At 34.6% G+C, this 13,876-nt stretch overlaps 1 protein-coding gene across 23 annotated transcripts in view; it reads right to left on the bottom strand.

The window, feature by feature from the left end:
* Positions 1–13,876, bottom strand: part of CCDC91 (coiled-coil domain containing 91) — a 387,168-nt gene that overhangs the window by 328,976 nt on the left and 44,316 nt on the right. For 12 of the 23 annotated variants that reach the window (XR_006709146.1, XR_006709147.1, XR_006709148.1 and 9 more), the window contains one exon: positions 7,631–7,694. The exons of the other annotated variants lie outside the window; for them this stretch is intronic. Coding sequence is in view for 5 of the 12 variants with exons in the window: in XM_045465034.1 (XP_045320990.1) it covers positions 7,631–7,694 (64 nt within the window). In the remaining 7 variants the exon portion in view is untranslated. Of the gene's footprint in view, positions 1–7,630; positions 7,695–13,876 lie in introns of those variants that run through there. 23 annotated transcript variants of the gene reach the window in all.

Genomic DNA, 13,876 nt, shown 5'->3' with positions numbered 1-13,876 from the left:
TACATACAAACACACAGTGACATTAAGCTTATAAATGTAATTTTATACTGTCACTCATGGTATCTATATTATATATAAAAGAATACAACCAAACAGAAACACTCTTCCACAGAAAACTGCCTCTACCTAATATATATTGATATAAAATAAGGGAAATAAGTTAATGACTACAAAAAATATTAATTTCTATGAATTATGTAACAGAATAAAAGTACATAAGAAATTTAGTGAGTCATAACTAATAACAATGTTTTAAAAGTCACTGGAAATACCACTCTGCCTAAAGAGAAGGATCTCTTAAAATTATAGTGGATTTAACATCTGAAAGTAATTCTTCTTGACACCATCAGGAAAACAGGTGCCAGCACCAAACAATCACAAGGAAAGGAAGAGTATTTCCATTCCTGCTTTAATCAAAAAATAATTCAACAACATTATTAATTACATTCATTTGACAGAGTAAATCAACTTTCTTTGACCTAGATATTCTCAGATCTAACAAAACATAACACATGCTCAAATGTTGGCTGATCTTAATAAAAGTGTATTATTTCAAAGAGCAAAGTACAACAAAGCCTAATGAAATAAATTATTTCTAATGACCATTTTAGATATTCTTCCCTGAGTCTTCACTGATCATCGAAAAAGACCATAGTGTGTCACTGAAATGAAATGATACTCAGAAGATCTGATTTTCCTTTATCATTAGAGATGATAAAGGATACTATATTTAAAATCAATAGTAAATTTTACCAACATATGTACATAAATGACACTACTTCTAGCATTAGTAACAAAGAAGAAAACAGTTACTTGCAACCGTTAAATTTATTTTAAAATGACCTAGTCCACTTAAAACCAACTCACACTGTTGTCTAAAATGTCTTTTACCAGGACACCAAATGGGATTTGCATCCTGCCAAAAGATTAAAACTCAAATTCATATGTTACTGTACTTTGTTTTCCTCCTTTTTATTTTTTTAATGCTATGAAGCACTATAACTCAAACTGAATGGTAGAACAGGAGCTGAACTGATAAATTAGAACTTTACAGTAGCCATTACTATAATGATGTTGCTGCCAGCATTCTACCCTTCATCAGTTCTACTCTCTCCAGATGTTTCATATTCATTTATAATTTGAATCAGTTAAATATAGACCCATGTGTTATTCCACAGACTTCAATGCTGACATCCACCAGAAATATTCTCAGGCCTTTAAAAATAAAAATGTCATCAATTGTATACACCATTTAAGCCTGTATCAGATTTAAAATGGCCACACAATCTATGGCATGCCTTGAATGAGGTCCATGATGGCTTTGACTACTAGTATGTGACAGAAATGACACTGTACCATTTTCTAGGCTTAGACCTTAAGAAATTGATGGCTTTCACTTCCTGTACTTTGGAAAACTCGCTCTGGATGATGCTTCTCCACAGAAGAAATTTTACTATCCTAAGACTACTATGTTGTAAAGTAACCCAAAATAGCCATGTGGAGAGACCACATCAAGAGAAAAACACCTAATGAATCTCCCACTCTTCCAGAAATGGCAGCTTCAGTGCTAGAGGACACAACAGTACACAGCCATCAATATCCTTCCCAAATTCCCGACCCACAAAATTGTGAGCAAAATAAAATAGTTGTTTAAGCAACTAAGTTTTGGGAGTTCTGTGCTGAACGACAGATAACAAACCAAAACTACAATTTAATTTTATGTACAAATAAACTCACTATGACAATAGGGAAGACAGCAGACTACCTGTTTATAGTATAATAATGAAACTTTTAGAGACTTTTAAATTATCAACTTAGTATCTACAGTACAAATTTCTTTGTCTTCCATTAAGTAACTCATAAATTAATCATGAAAGAAACATATATGCCCCAATGCTTTTGATTCTTACTGTGTGAAGGTAAGTGTCAAGGCTACTAAGACATGACCCTATACCTATCCTCCCATGAGTTGACTATACACTAGTAAGAATCAGTTGTTTTGCTCTAAACATATTTAATCCAATTTATTTGCTAATATATGATTAAATATTTTAAAATCTTTAAGAACTGGAAGTCATCATTTCCCTGAGTACGTTGAACATTTCATAACAATTTGATAAAGTCTAGTTGCTTTTTAAAAAAATATTTTCAAGAAGTAAGACTAGAAAATTTAGAACAGTAACCACTGGGACTATTTTTCAACTGTCTCATCATACCTAAAAGGAAAATGAAACTAGATATTGAAGATAATGGTCATAGATGTGATTTAAGAAAGGCCATGATGAATTTCAATCAGGAGACCTATGTTCATAGAAAAGATATGGGCTTAATATCAAAACACTGGGTTATAAATATATACTATGTAATAAGGTATATACATAACATTTTTATGACTAACCACTCTAGCCAAAAAAAAAATTTTATAAGCAATATCCAATCGAGTTGGATAAAGGAGATTGTAATATAAGCTCTTTTTGTTCTTTAAATATTTATTTATTTTTGAGAAAAAGACAAGAGACAGAGTGCAAGCAGGGAGGGGCAGAGAGAGAGGGAGACACAGAATCTGAAGCAGGCTCCAGGTTCTGAGCTGTCAGCACAGAGCAATACAGGGCTCAAACTCAGGAGCCTTCAAGCCCTGTGATCATGACCTGAGCCGAAGTTGGCCACTTAACCAACTGAGCCACCCAGGCACCCCTATGCTTTTTTTCTTTTTTCCCTATGTTCTTTTTAGAAAACGTTGTTTTTTTTTTTAATTAAGAAATAAGGATGAAGTTTCAGTTTTGCAAGATGAAAACAGATCTGTGGACGGATGGTGGTGATGATAACACAACGTGATTACACTTAATGCCACTGAATTGTATACTTTAAAATGGTGAAGACAGTAAATTTTATGTTATGTGTCAGACTAAAGCAACACAATTAATAATAAAAAAAAAAATCAAAAACATGTTGGGTGACAAGCCAGTCACCAAGAGTACATATTGTGTAATTCCATTTATATGAAGTTCAATAACAGGTAAAACTAACCTATGTAAAAGAAATCAGAAGAGTGGATCAGAGGATGGGGTAAAATGGTCTATAGAGAGAGCATAAGGTCAACGAAAGAACTTTCTGGGAAAATGGAAATGTTTCCTATCTTGATTGGAGTATATAGTACACAGTTATATATATGTCAAACACAATGAATTCTACACCCCCTATCTGTACATTTCACAATATATGCAAATTCCACATTCATTTTTTAAATAGGGAGGTGGGGAGCAGAAAAAGACTGAAGAAGTTAGTCTAGAAATTAATTCATGAGAATTATCCTCTGAAACAATATATGTAATGGTATTTTTTAGCCACCAGAATTATTAACCAGAACAGCTTATTGAAAGGTAAATTGCCAGCTGGTAACAGAGAAGGATACGCTACAATTTCTGACTCGTCAACTATAACGGTTTTAAAGGTAAATAAAACATCACCATCTTGATTACTTAAACTAAAACAAGATATCTAGAAGGACTAAAAGACTTTTAACTTCCCTCAGACTAGCCCTGTTTTCCCATCTGCCTAATCCTCATCCCCTCCAATTCAAGCCAATCCAATTTAACTCAACTGCCTGCTACACTTGTCTGTGTAAATTATGTGAGGAGCTAAGTGTAACAGAATACAAAGATGAATATATAGTAAACTCAATCCTCAAGGCATTTATAATCAAATAGATGGCACTGCACAAGTAGGTAATAACTATAAGGAAATACTTTGTGGTACCTGCCATATTCCAATTGAAACCCTGTCCACTTCAGACCACTAATTTGAAAGGTGAATTTTTTTTTTTTTTTAAGGAAAGGCAAAGAGCAATGAGTGGTTCATGCTGCACATTTATCCCCTACTCCTCCCTTTTTATTACCAGTGAAGGAAAAATTCCATAGTATCTCTGCTTCCAAGACATTTGAGAATGCAAATACAAAGGGTTTCCTGTAGTCTTTACAAGATAGAAAAGTACTGCGTGTTATACGAAGTGATGAATCACTAAACACTACACCTGAAACCAATTTTACCATATATGTTAACTAATTAGAATTTAAATAAAAACTTGAAATCAAGAAAACAAAATAAAGTTCACGGCTACAATTCTGAGTGGATGAGTAAAACTCTTCACCATATTTCTAATAAAAGATACTCAGTTTGACTCAAACCATTGACCATCAATGTTCCTGGCAATATATGAGTAATCAGATTTTAGACTTCTCTGGAGTGAATTATTCTGCTTTAAAAACCGAAACTCTAAAATTAGAATTATGAAGTGACAGAAAACATCAAAATCTGAATTCTACTTACACAAAACCACACAGTTTTCTATGCCAAATTCCTAATTTACAGCTGGGAAAATCACCATTGAAGATAGCCGAGCCTAAATCAGATTCACTCAACATAAAACCAGATGTAGACCTCAAATTACATGTGACATCTCCAGCCACTCATATAAATAAGAATAATGCAAGCTGAAAGACAATAAATTCACCTAGACCCTTGTACACAGGACACTCTACTAGCAGCACAATATTCCTTTCCTAAAATTCTCAAATAAATTAGAAGAAAGGAAGAAAACATATATATCTTCATTTAAGTATAATTATAAATGTGAAACTAATTTCAATTCTTCTAGGACAATTTCTTGAAGCAAAACAAGATATTCTAGATCTTGAAATACACCTGTCATTTTAAAAATATAAAGAAAAAAAACCACCAGACTTTTAGGATACCAAGTCTTACACGTCACCTCAGAACTCCTCCCCAAACAACGTGTCATAAATGGACAGAAACAAACTGTACAAGATATTTCTTTAGTTGTTTGCTTCATCAGCTATTGATTTCCCCACCATAAATTAACAAAACCAATGTAACTCAACAGGAGTCTGCCTGTAAGTATAAAATCCCTTTATATTATTTGGCTTCAAAAGTTTGTACCCTATGGAAAATCCATTTGAAATTTTACCTGGCATGTACATGCTAAAATATTTTGTTTGTCATTTGAAGCCACACCAGATTCCAACCCACAGAGACAAGATTTCCAATTTATTTCTCACAACCCACTATTCAAAACCCAAACTTACAATATAGAAAGGCATTGCTAAAATTCTGTAGTAGTAGTAGTAGTAGTAGTTAGTAGTAAAGCCAATTAATTACCATAGATCTCTATTTTTAGGGAATTTCTTAAAGCTTCTAAAATCCATAATATATAGCATTTCAATATCTAAATTAAGTACTTAGTACTTAATTAAGTACTTAAGTACTTAGCCACTTAAGTGGCTTAGTCAGTTGAGTGTCTGACTCTTGATCCCAGGGTCATGGGATCGAGCCCCACATCAGGCTCTATGCTGAGCATGGAGCCTGCTTGAAATTCTTTCTCTCTTCCTCTGACCCTCTCCCCTGCTCTCATGAGCACTCACATTCTCTCTAAAATAAAGTAAATAAATTTAAAAAAAATAAAAATATACTCAAATATATGAGGCTCACCTTGGAACTCTAACGTAAGAGTTCTTTCTAGGTTAGAAATCAAACCTAACTTAGCTCAAGCACTATAAATTGAATAAATAATAACATGATTTCTTAAAAAGAACATGGTATCAAATACAATTATTGTACAGTTTATTAAAAGTATACATCAGGGGCGCCTGGGTGGCTCGGTCGGTTAAGCGTCCGACTTCGTCTCAGGTCATGATCTCACGGTCCGTGGGCTCAAGCCCGCGTCGGGCTCTGGGCTGACAGCTCAGAGTCTGGAGCCTGCTTCAGATTCTGTGTCTCCCTCTCTCTGTGACCCTCCCCCATTCATGCTCTGTCTCTCTCTGTCTCAAAAATAAATAAACGTTAAAAAAAACAAAGTATACATCATATTAATTTATAGAAATTAGACTCTCCTGCTTCCTTATAGACACCTATTCCATGTGACTTCAAAAATTAAGCTTGTTGGGGTGCCTGGGTGGCTCAGTCAGGTAAGAGACAGATTCTTGATTTCAGCTCAGGTCACGATTTCACAGTTTCATGAGTTTGAGCCCTACATAGGACTCTACGCACCGACCACGTGAAGCCTGCTTGGGATTCTCCCTCTCTCCCTCTCTCTTCCCCTCTCCCACTCATGCTCTCTCTCTCTTAAAATAAATAAATAAACTAAAAAAAATTAAGATTGTTACAAAACATCACATAGTGCTGATATGCTACAAACTGCATCATTTCAGAAACATCAAAATCTGGTATCCAGTTTTTCCCATAATGGTAAATACCACCAATGAATCAATATTATGCCCACCCACCACTATTCAAAATGCAAACCATGCAGCTGCAACTGTCATATTGGATCAAAGTTTTTAATACTACCAAAAAACAATAGGCAAAACTATCACTCAAAATATTTGGAAGATGAAACAATATGAGTTAAAGTTTTCTCCATTACGCAGAGACATCTGAAAACTCTTTTTGTTTTAACTTAAAAAATGCTTCCTAAAATACACTGGTCAATTTCCCTGTCTTAGAAAATAAAGTACAGAGAATCATCACATTACATGTATCCTTTACACATGAATGGCTGTTCAGGGAGTAGAATGGATATATTCGAAGAATGAACTGAGACTTTCATTTTCTCTTTCCACCTTTCACCCTCACCACTACCATGTACTGTTGAAATAATACATGTTGTTAAAGACTTATTTCAGAGAAGAATGAAGAGATATTGAAAAAAACTACAAAAGTTTAGCCTTCATAAAAAGTCAACAAAGAAACAATAGCTATCTTCAAACGTATTAAAACAGAACTCTTAGATAACAAAATGAAAACCCTTGTACTATAAGGCACACATAGTAAGTGGCATCTCTTAATTTTGCCAACCCAACACCCTTCCCTCCAAGCTTCTCCTAGCCATAACGGTGGGCAATTTGCTCAAACTGAACTAAATAAAATAACACAATTAATAATTAGTCCTAAGGATAGGAAACTATAGCTCAATCAATCAATCTTTCCTTGGGATGTTTCCAACTAGATATAGAAGGGAGAAAGTCCCTTCCCTTTCTGTTCACAAAACTCTCTTTATCTACTAAGTTATGAACTCCACCACCTTATCTTACTTCCTCAGCATGCACGTTCAGTCCCACTTTAAAAATTTTGCCTAAGCTATTCCCTGGAATGCTCTTCTTCATGATATTTACAGAGCTAGTTATTTCTTTTGATTCAGATCTCAGCTTTAACATTCCCTCTGGACAAAGGCTTTCTTAAGCAGTCACTTAATCACTGTCACATCATCTTACTTTAATTCTCTACATAGCACTTATCACTTAAATATACTTCTTTTTAATACTCATTGCTGTATCTTCAATACCTTGAATAGTGCCTGGCACAGACTACATTCTCCATTCGGAATCTGTTCAATAAACAAATGAAAGCTGTAAAGGCTCAAGCCCAAAGCTAGCAACCATGGCCCTAGCCCCAGAGAGAAGCTGGTCTGAAGGAGTGAAGCAATTAAGAAGAAAAACAAAGCAAATCTCCTGAAGGCATATGAATCTTTTCAGTCATCCCAAAGACCAGCTCCAACCCTACCCATAACAGAGTCTGATTACGTAGATCAGACGTCTTTAAGATGGTGTGCACATACCACCCTGAGGAGGAGCAGGAGACAAGCAAGACGATCCATCAGAATGTGAGAAGAAATACTCCATCTAAAATAAAATACACGTATTTTATATTATCTTTGGCGAAGTACTATATTTGTGTCTGTTTTATAATGTACATATGACTATAGTCATACACACATGCATACACACACACACAATGAGTAGATAAACACACCCATATTGGACGTATACCTGATACCTGATAGAGGTAAATAATCAAAAAAGTCTGGAGAATATCAATGTCAAACTTGTTTTTCTTAGGCTGGAGTGTTTCAGGTTTATTTCATTTCTAACCAAGAGATTTTTGAAACGTACTTAAAACATATTTGGTGCTCAAATATTTGCACAATGCTGAATGCGCAGACTAATGATGGCTCCAGAGAACAGACAAATGAAAGCCAAAAGCAAAGAGATTTAAAATCTACATAAAATTAAAATTCTAAAATTTAGACCCGGCTAAAAGTAATCACCACCTCTCCAATTATAAATGTGCCACTACAGGGTGGGTTCAAGTAGAAGCCTGCTGACCATTAGTAAAGGATACTTAGACATGATTTCAGCACTTGCAAGGCAGTCTATGTAACAAATTTAACTGAGTGATATTAAATGCTGGCAATGTAATGATAAATTAAGTTTACTCCTTTCCCCTTGGAGGTCACAATTTAACAAACTTGCAAACATATATATAGTATACGTTAGATATCTATACACATGGTATAGTGACAGGAATAGGAAAAGGTGATGATTAACTCTGCATGGTGGGAATATTTAAGTTGAATATTGAGATATACAAAAGCCACTTTTTCCTGTTAGTCAAGAAAGATAAAAACACTTCTGACAAAGGAACATGTGAGAAAGGACAGGTATAAAAAGCACATAGTATGGCAAACCCAAAATATAAGTAATATGAAACTGTTGAATGACAAGGTGCCCATGGCAAAAGAATATCTACAAATGAAGCTGCTGGATAAGTAGGTAGGAGCCAAATTGTGAAAGGTCATTCTAAGGAGTTGGAGCCATAAAACAATAAAAATAACTATGTTGTACAGTGTACTACTTTGTATCAGACACATACCTAAACTCTTTAGATATGCTACCACTTTTAATCCTCAGAAGATGTCTATCATTATCTATCTACACTTTCTAAAAAAGAAAACTTAGGCTAGAGAAAGACCAAGTAATTTGCCTAAAATCACAGTTAAATTAGAGTCAAGAGACAGAACTCACTGAAGGATTCTGAGAAGGGATGTAAGTATTCTGAATAAGTGACATGTATTTTAGAAAAAGGTCTATGAAGCAATGTGGATTAAGGGGTGGAAGTAATAGGTTAGTTTTAGGGAAATGAAAGACATAAATATAATCCAAATAAGAGCTACTAATGGGGGTTGTAAAAGGGAAAGGAAAACTAAAAGATTCCACTGGTTTCTAGCTTGAGAAAGCAGGTAGAAAAGAAAGTTTAGGTAGGACAATGAGGCATAAAATGAAAAAGATGAGGTATAAAATGATTAGTATGAGTCTAGGCAATATGGTCACATTTAAAGTTTCAAAACAAAAACAAAAACAAAAGCCAGTGGAATACAGATCAATAGGGAGTTAACTAGAAAGAGCTCTTTCTAAAACAGAAGTGAGAATTGCCAAGATAAACATATTTAGAAAGCATCAATATAAATACAGTAATTAAAAAATTAGGCCAAATAAAGTAGAAAATAAATATCCACAAGTCCATATTGATATAAATGACAAAAGGAAGGAGGGAGGGAGGGAGGGAGGGAGGGAGGAAGGAAGGAAGGAAAAATTTTCCATGCAGAAAAATTCCAATCAATTTATACAGATACTCTATCTTCAAGAAGGAGGAACTCCCCACTCCTTAAGTATGGCCTGAACACACCAACTTCATTCCAAAAATACATATGGAAAGGAGGGGAAAGAAGAATGTAAAGCAGAGAAGCCTGACAAAACCATCTCAGCCAAATGATTCAAGTCAACATTAGCAATGATTAAGTCACGTTGATAGTATGTACCCTTGATATGACATGATCAAATGACATTTTACATACATGGTCTCCTCCCAAAAACCTATAACTTCATTCCAAATGTGAGTAAAACATCAGACCAACCTCAACTGATTGAAGGGCAATCTATAAAACACCAGACCAGTACTACTCAAAACTGTCAAGGTCACCAAAAGCAAGTTAAGTTTAAAAAATCATCACAGCCAAGAAGAACCTAAGTATACATAACAACTAAATGTAATATGATATCCTGCTTTATGGGAATCTGGAATAGAGAAAAGAAGGTAGATAAAAACTATGGAAATCTGAAAAAAGTCATGTACTTTAATTAGTAATTGTGTATAAACATTGGTTCATTAATTTTAACAAATGTACCATACTAATATATCAATAATAGGAAAAACTGTGAGTGGGGTATATAAGAACTCTCTGTACTGAGTTCACAATTTTTTATAAATCTAAAATTATTCTAAACAATAAAAGGGTTTTTTTTTTAATTAGGCCAAAAACAACAACAACAACAACATAGAAAACCATTACTACTCAAGGGATAGGTCGAATAAAGTAAGTTAGTAAAAGAAATTTAAAAGAGATGATCATGAATATACAAAGACAGAATGATGCCCTAGAAATAATAAGGAAAAACTGTACAAGAATAGAAACAGGCACAATAGAGGTCAAAGAAGATAAGGAATGAACAGAAACTACTGGATTTAGGGAGTCAGTGGTTTAAAAGGAAAAGTTCAGTGGAGCTAAAAGATGAAAGGTAAACCACAATGGGTTATGATGCCTACAGAGCCCTGATTTTATAATTCTCTCAGTCACAAATCTCTTCAGAGATTCTTCTAGTTTCAAATCTATTGAAAGTCTCCCCTATTCCTTGAATTCACATCAATTTAGTAGCCAAAATCTCTTACTGAATCATCTTTCACAGTGTAAAATAAAGTATTAGGGGATGCATCAGATAGCATACTTTTTATCCAGAAGTAACAGAAATTCCAAAAGCAAAAGAGCTTAAACAATAAGGAAATGTATAACCATTGTCAAATATAAGAGGAAACACACAGATACAGCAGGCTCTAAGCACTATAAGTCAAAGCTTCAGGAACTCTCTGTAAACTCCCCTGGCTGAGTGCCTGTGTGGAGCTTTACCACAGGCTGGAAACAAAGTGATCAAGATATTCTGAGATTGTGATCTGCCCATCTTTGAACCTGTCACTAGCAAAGAAAGGGAATTTCCATGTTTCACTTAGACTCTCAATCCTGGATCGAGGAAAGAAGACCCCTTTTTCTGACTCATGTGAAGAAGGGTTAGATGCCTGAAGAAAATAGGTTCAGTTAGAAAGACAGGAAAGAAATAATGCTAAATAGGCTATCAATAAATGCTAAATAGGAAGTTCTTATTTGCATGTTTTCATAGCTTTGGAAAATTTTAAAAATTACTTTAATACAATGAAGAATAGGCTTAAACCAAATGATAACCTCAAAAACAATACTGTTTTTATAGGACAAGAGGAAAATGTGGTATGAATTTATAAGCTTTCATCACTCAAACTTATATCACAAAAATAAAATGTACGAGAGTATTTTAAAACCAAAATGTTACACATTTTACACTAAATTGTTATTTTATTAGGGATAAGATAGTAAGAGATTCCAAGGGAGTGGAAAGAGCACTGGATGTGGGGTCAGGGCTCTAGGCGCTTAGACCTAATGCTTCCATTAAATTGCAGATTATCTCAGTCACGGAATCTATCTAGATTTCAGTTTCGTCCTCTGTTAAATCAGAAAATTCAGAGAAGGGGTTCTTCAGGTTTTCTTTCTGTTTACTTCCTAATTATAAATAGTATTCACTTAATAGCTAAAAAATTTATGTGGACTATTTAACATTGTAATTCTGGGCTAGCCAAATCCTAAAGACACCTTTCATGCCTACAAGCTGAGACACAAAGCTTCACTTTGAAAAACTTCACTACAAAACTTCATTTTCATGAAAACCCTCACTGTGGCCAGAAATATAAATAGCATGATGTTACAACTTTCTGAAATAACTCAAGAATTTAATTCAATTTCTCTTTAAAACCAAATTCATTATTAAAAGGTTGCAGCATACCTACAGAAGCAAACCCTCACTGCTGGACAGGAGAACGGAAAATGACAAAAACTCAACCACTTTGAAATTCAATTAAAGACAAGATTTCTAACCACTAAGCCTAAATGAGGAAGAAGATGAAAAGCAAAACACAATAAGAAAGCTGGAATTCAGGTCATAAACAGAAAGGGAAATTTCTATATAGAGTATGAAAGAAGGGGTGGAAACACCCCAAAGTAAAACCAGCCTATAGGCCTAGAAGAAATTAAATCTATATATCTCATGAACTTCTCTTAAAGACTATTAATTTACACAAAATTGATAGAAATAATTTACAAAATCAGGTTGGTGACAGAAACAGGAGAGGAAAACATTACTCTGCCCTTTGGGAATTTCAAATTAATAGATTTTGGCAAACCAGACACAAATCATATGGGATGACTGGATAAAACCTTATGATTTTAGCCAAATGTATTATGACCTGGAGTTGGTTCTTCTCAAGATTATTAATAATGAAAAATACTTACATGGGATACACATGATTGCCAGGAAAAAAAAAATGCTCTTCTTTGAAAGTTTTTAAAACAACAAACTACCCACAGAAACCACATGGGCACAAAATGAAACAAATCTGGTCACTGATTTGTGGAGCATTTAAGCACTCCCCAAGTGAAAAACTCAGCTTTAGGCTCTCTTTTTGGGACGAGCAGAACATCCATGAAAATACCTGACTTGTAGATACCAAGAAAACAATACAGACATACCTCTACTGGCCTGAGTTTCAAGAAAAACAATTTTCTCCAAGAACCTGATGGTTTTAAGAGACTACTTAACTTGTTTTAAAAAGACATATCTTTTCCTCATGGTAAGAATCTAAAAAAAACCCAGAAACTTGTACCCAATGTTTATAGCAGCACTTTCAACAATAGCCAAATTATGGAAAGAGCCTAAATGTCCATCAACTGATGAAAGAATAAAGAAATTGTGGTTTATATACACAATGGAATACTACATGGCAATGAGAAAGAATGAAATATGGCCTTTGTAGCAATGTGGATGGAACTGGAGAGTGTTATGCTAAGTGAAATAAGTCACACAGAGAAAGACAGATACCATATGTTTTCACTCTTATGTGGACCCTGAGAAACTTAACAGAAGACCATGGGGGAGGGGAAGGAAAGGAAAAAAAAAGTTAGAGAGGGAGGGAGCCAAACCATAAGAGACTCTTAAAAACTAAGAATAAACTGAGGGTGGATGGGGGGGTGGGAGGGAGGGGAAAGTGGGTGATGGGCATTGAGGAGGGCACCTGTTGGGATGAACACTGGGTGTTGTATAGAAACCAATTTGACAATAAATTTCATATAAAAAAAAAGAAAACAGCAATAAATGCAAAAGGAAAAAATAAAGCCTAAAAACTCTTAAAATTAAAGAAAATGAACTCTCACTCAAAGTGCTTAACATTATAATATTAATAACCTACTGTAATTATCAATTTAAATACCAAAACTCCCTACTATCAGTAGCAGTATCATTAATACATGAGGAGTACTCAATTTATCAAATTGTATAATAATACCCTAGTGAAATGGTATACCAAAGAGGTGACTTTCAAAGGAGGAAAGAATAAATATAGAGGGAGAAATCTTGTCCAGGACACAAGCAAAAGAAAAAAGTAGATGAGTAACATAAAGTTGCACTGGAACACGAGAAGGTAGGCTGTGTACATTTAATAGGTAAAGTCTCAGAAAAAGGAGGCCAAATGAAACCAGAGTCAAACACAAGCTAGCACACAACAAAGTCTAGGGTAAAATGCAAAGGCTACATAAACATTTCATTTATGTATATAAATATCATATAGATACCAGATACATTAACTAAAAATAGAAATTTTATCTTGACAGCATCACAAAAACATCTACCTATTTTAGTATTTATTTATTTTTGAGACAGAGAGCATGTGAGCCAGGGAGGGGCAGAGAGGGAGGGAGACGGAGAATCCTAAGTGGACCCTGTGCTGACAGCAGAGAGCCAAGGGTGGAGCTCGAACTCACAAATCAAAACACGAGATCATGACCTGAGCCGAGTCAGAGGCTTAATTGACTGAGCCACCCAGGTGCCCCAAC

Source organism: Leopardus geoffroyi, chromosome B4, assembly GCF_018350155.1.
Source record: "Leopardus geoffroyi isolate Oge1 chromosome B4, O.geoffroyi_Oge1_pat1.0, whole genome shotgun sequence".
NCBI classification, from domain to species: Eukaryota; Metazoa; Chordata; class Mammalia; order Carnivora; family Felidae; genus Leopardus; species Leopardus geoffroyi.
This window is presented reverse-complemented; position numbering and strand designations above follow the sequence as displayed.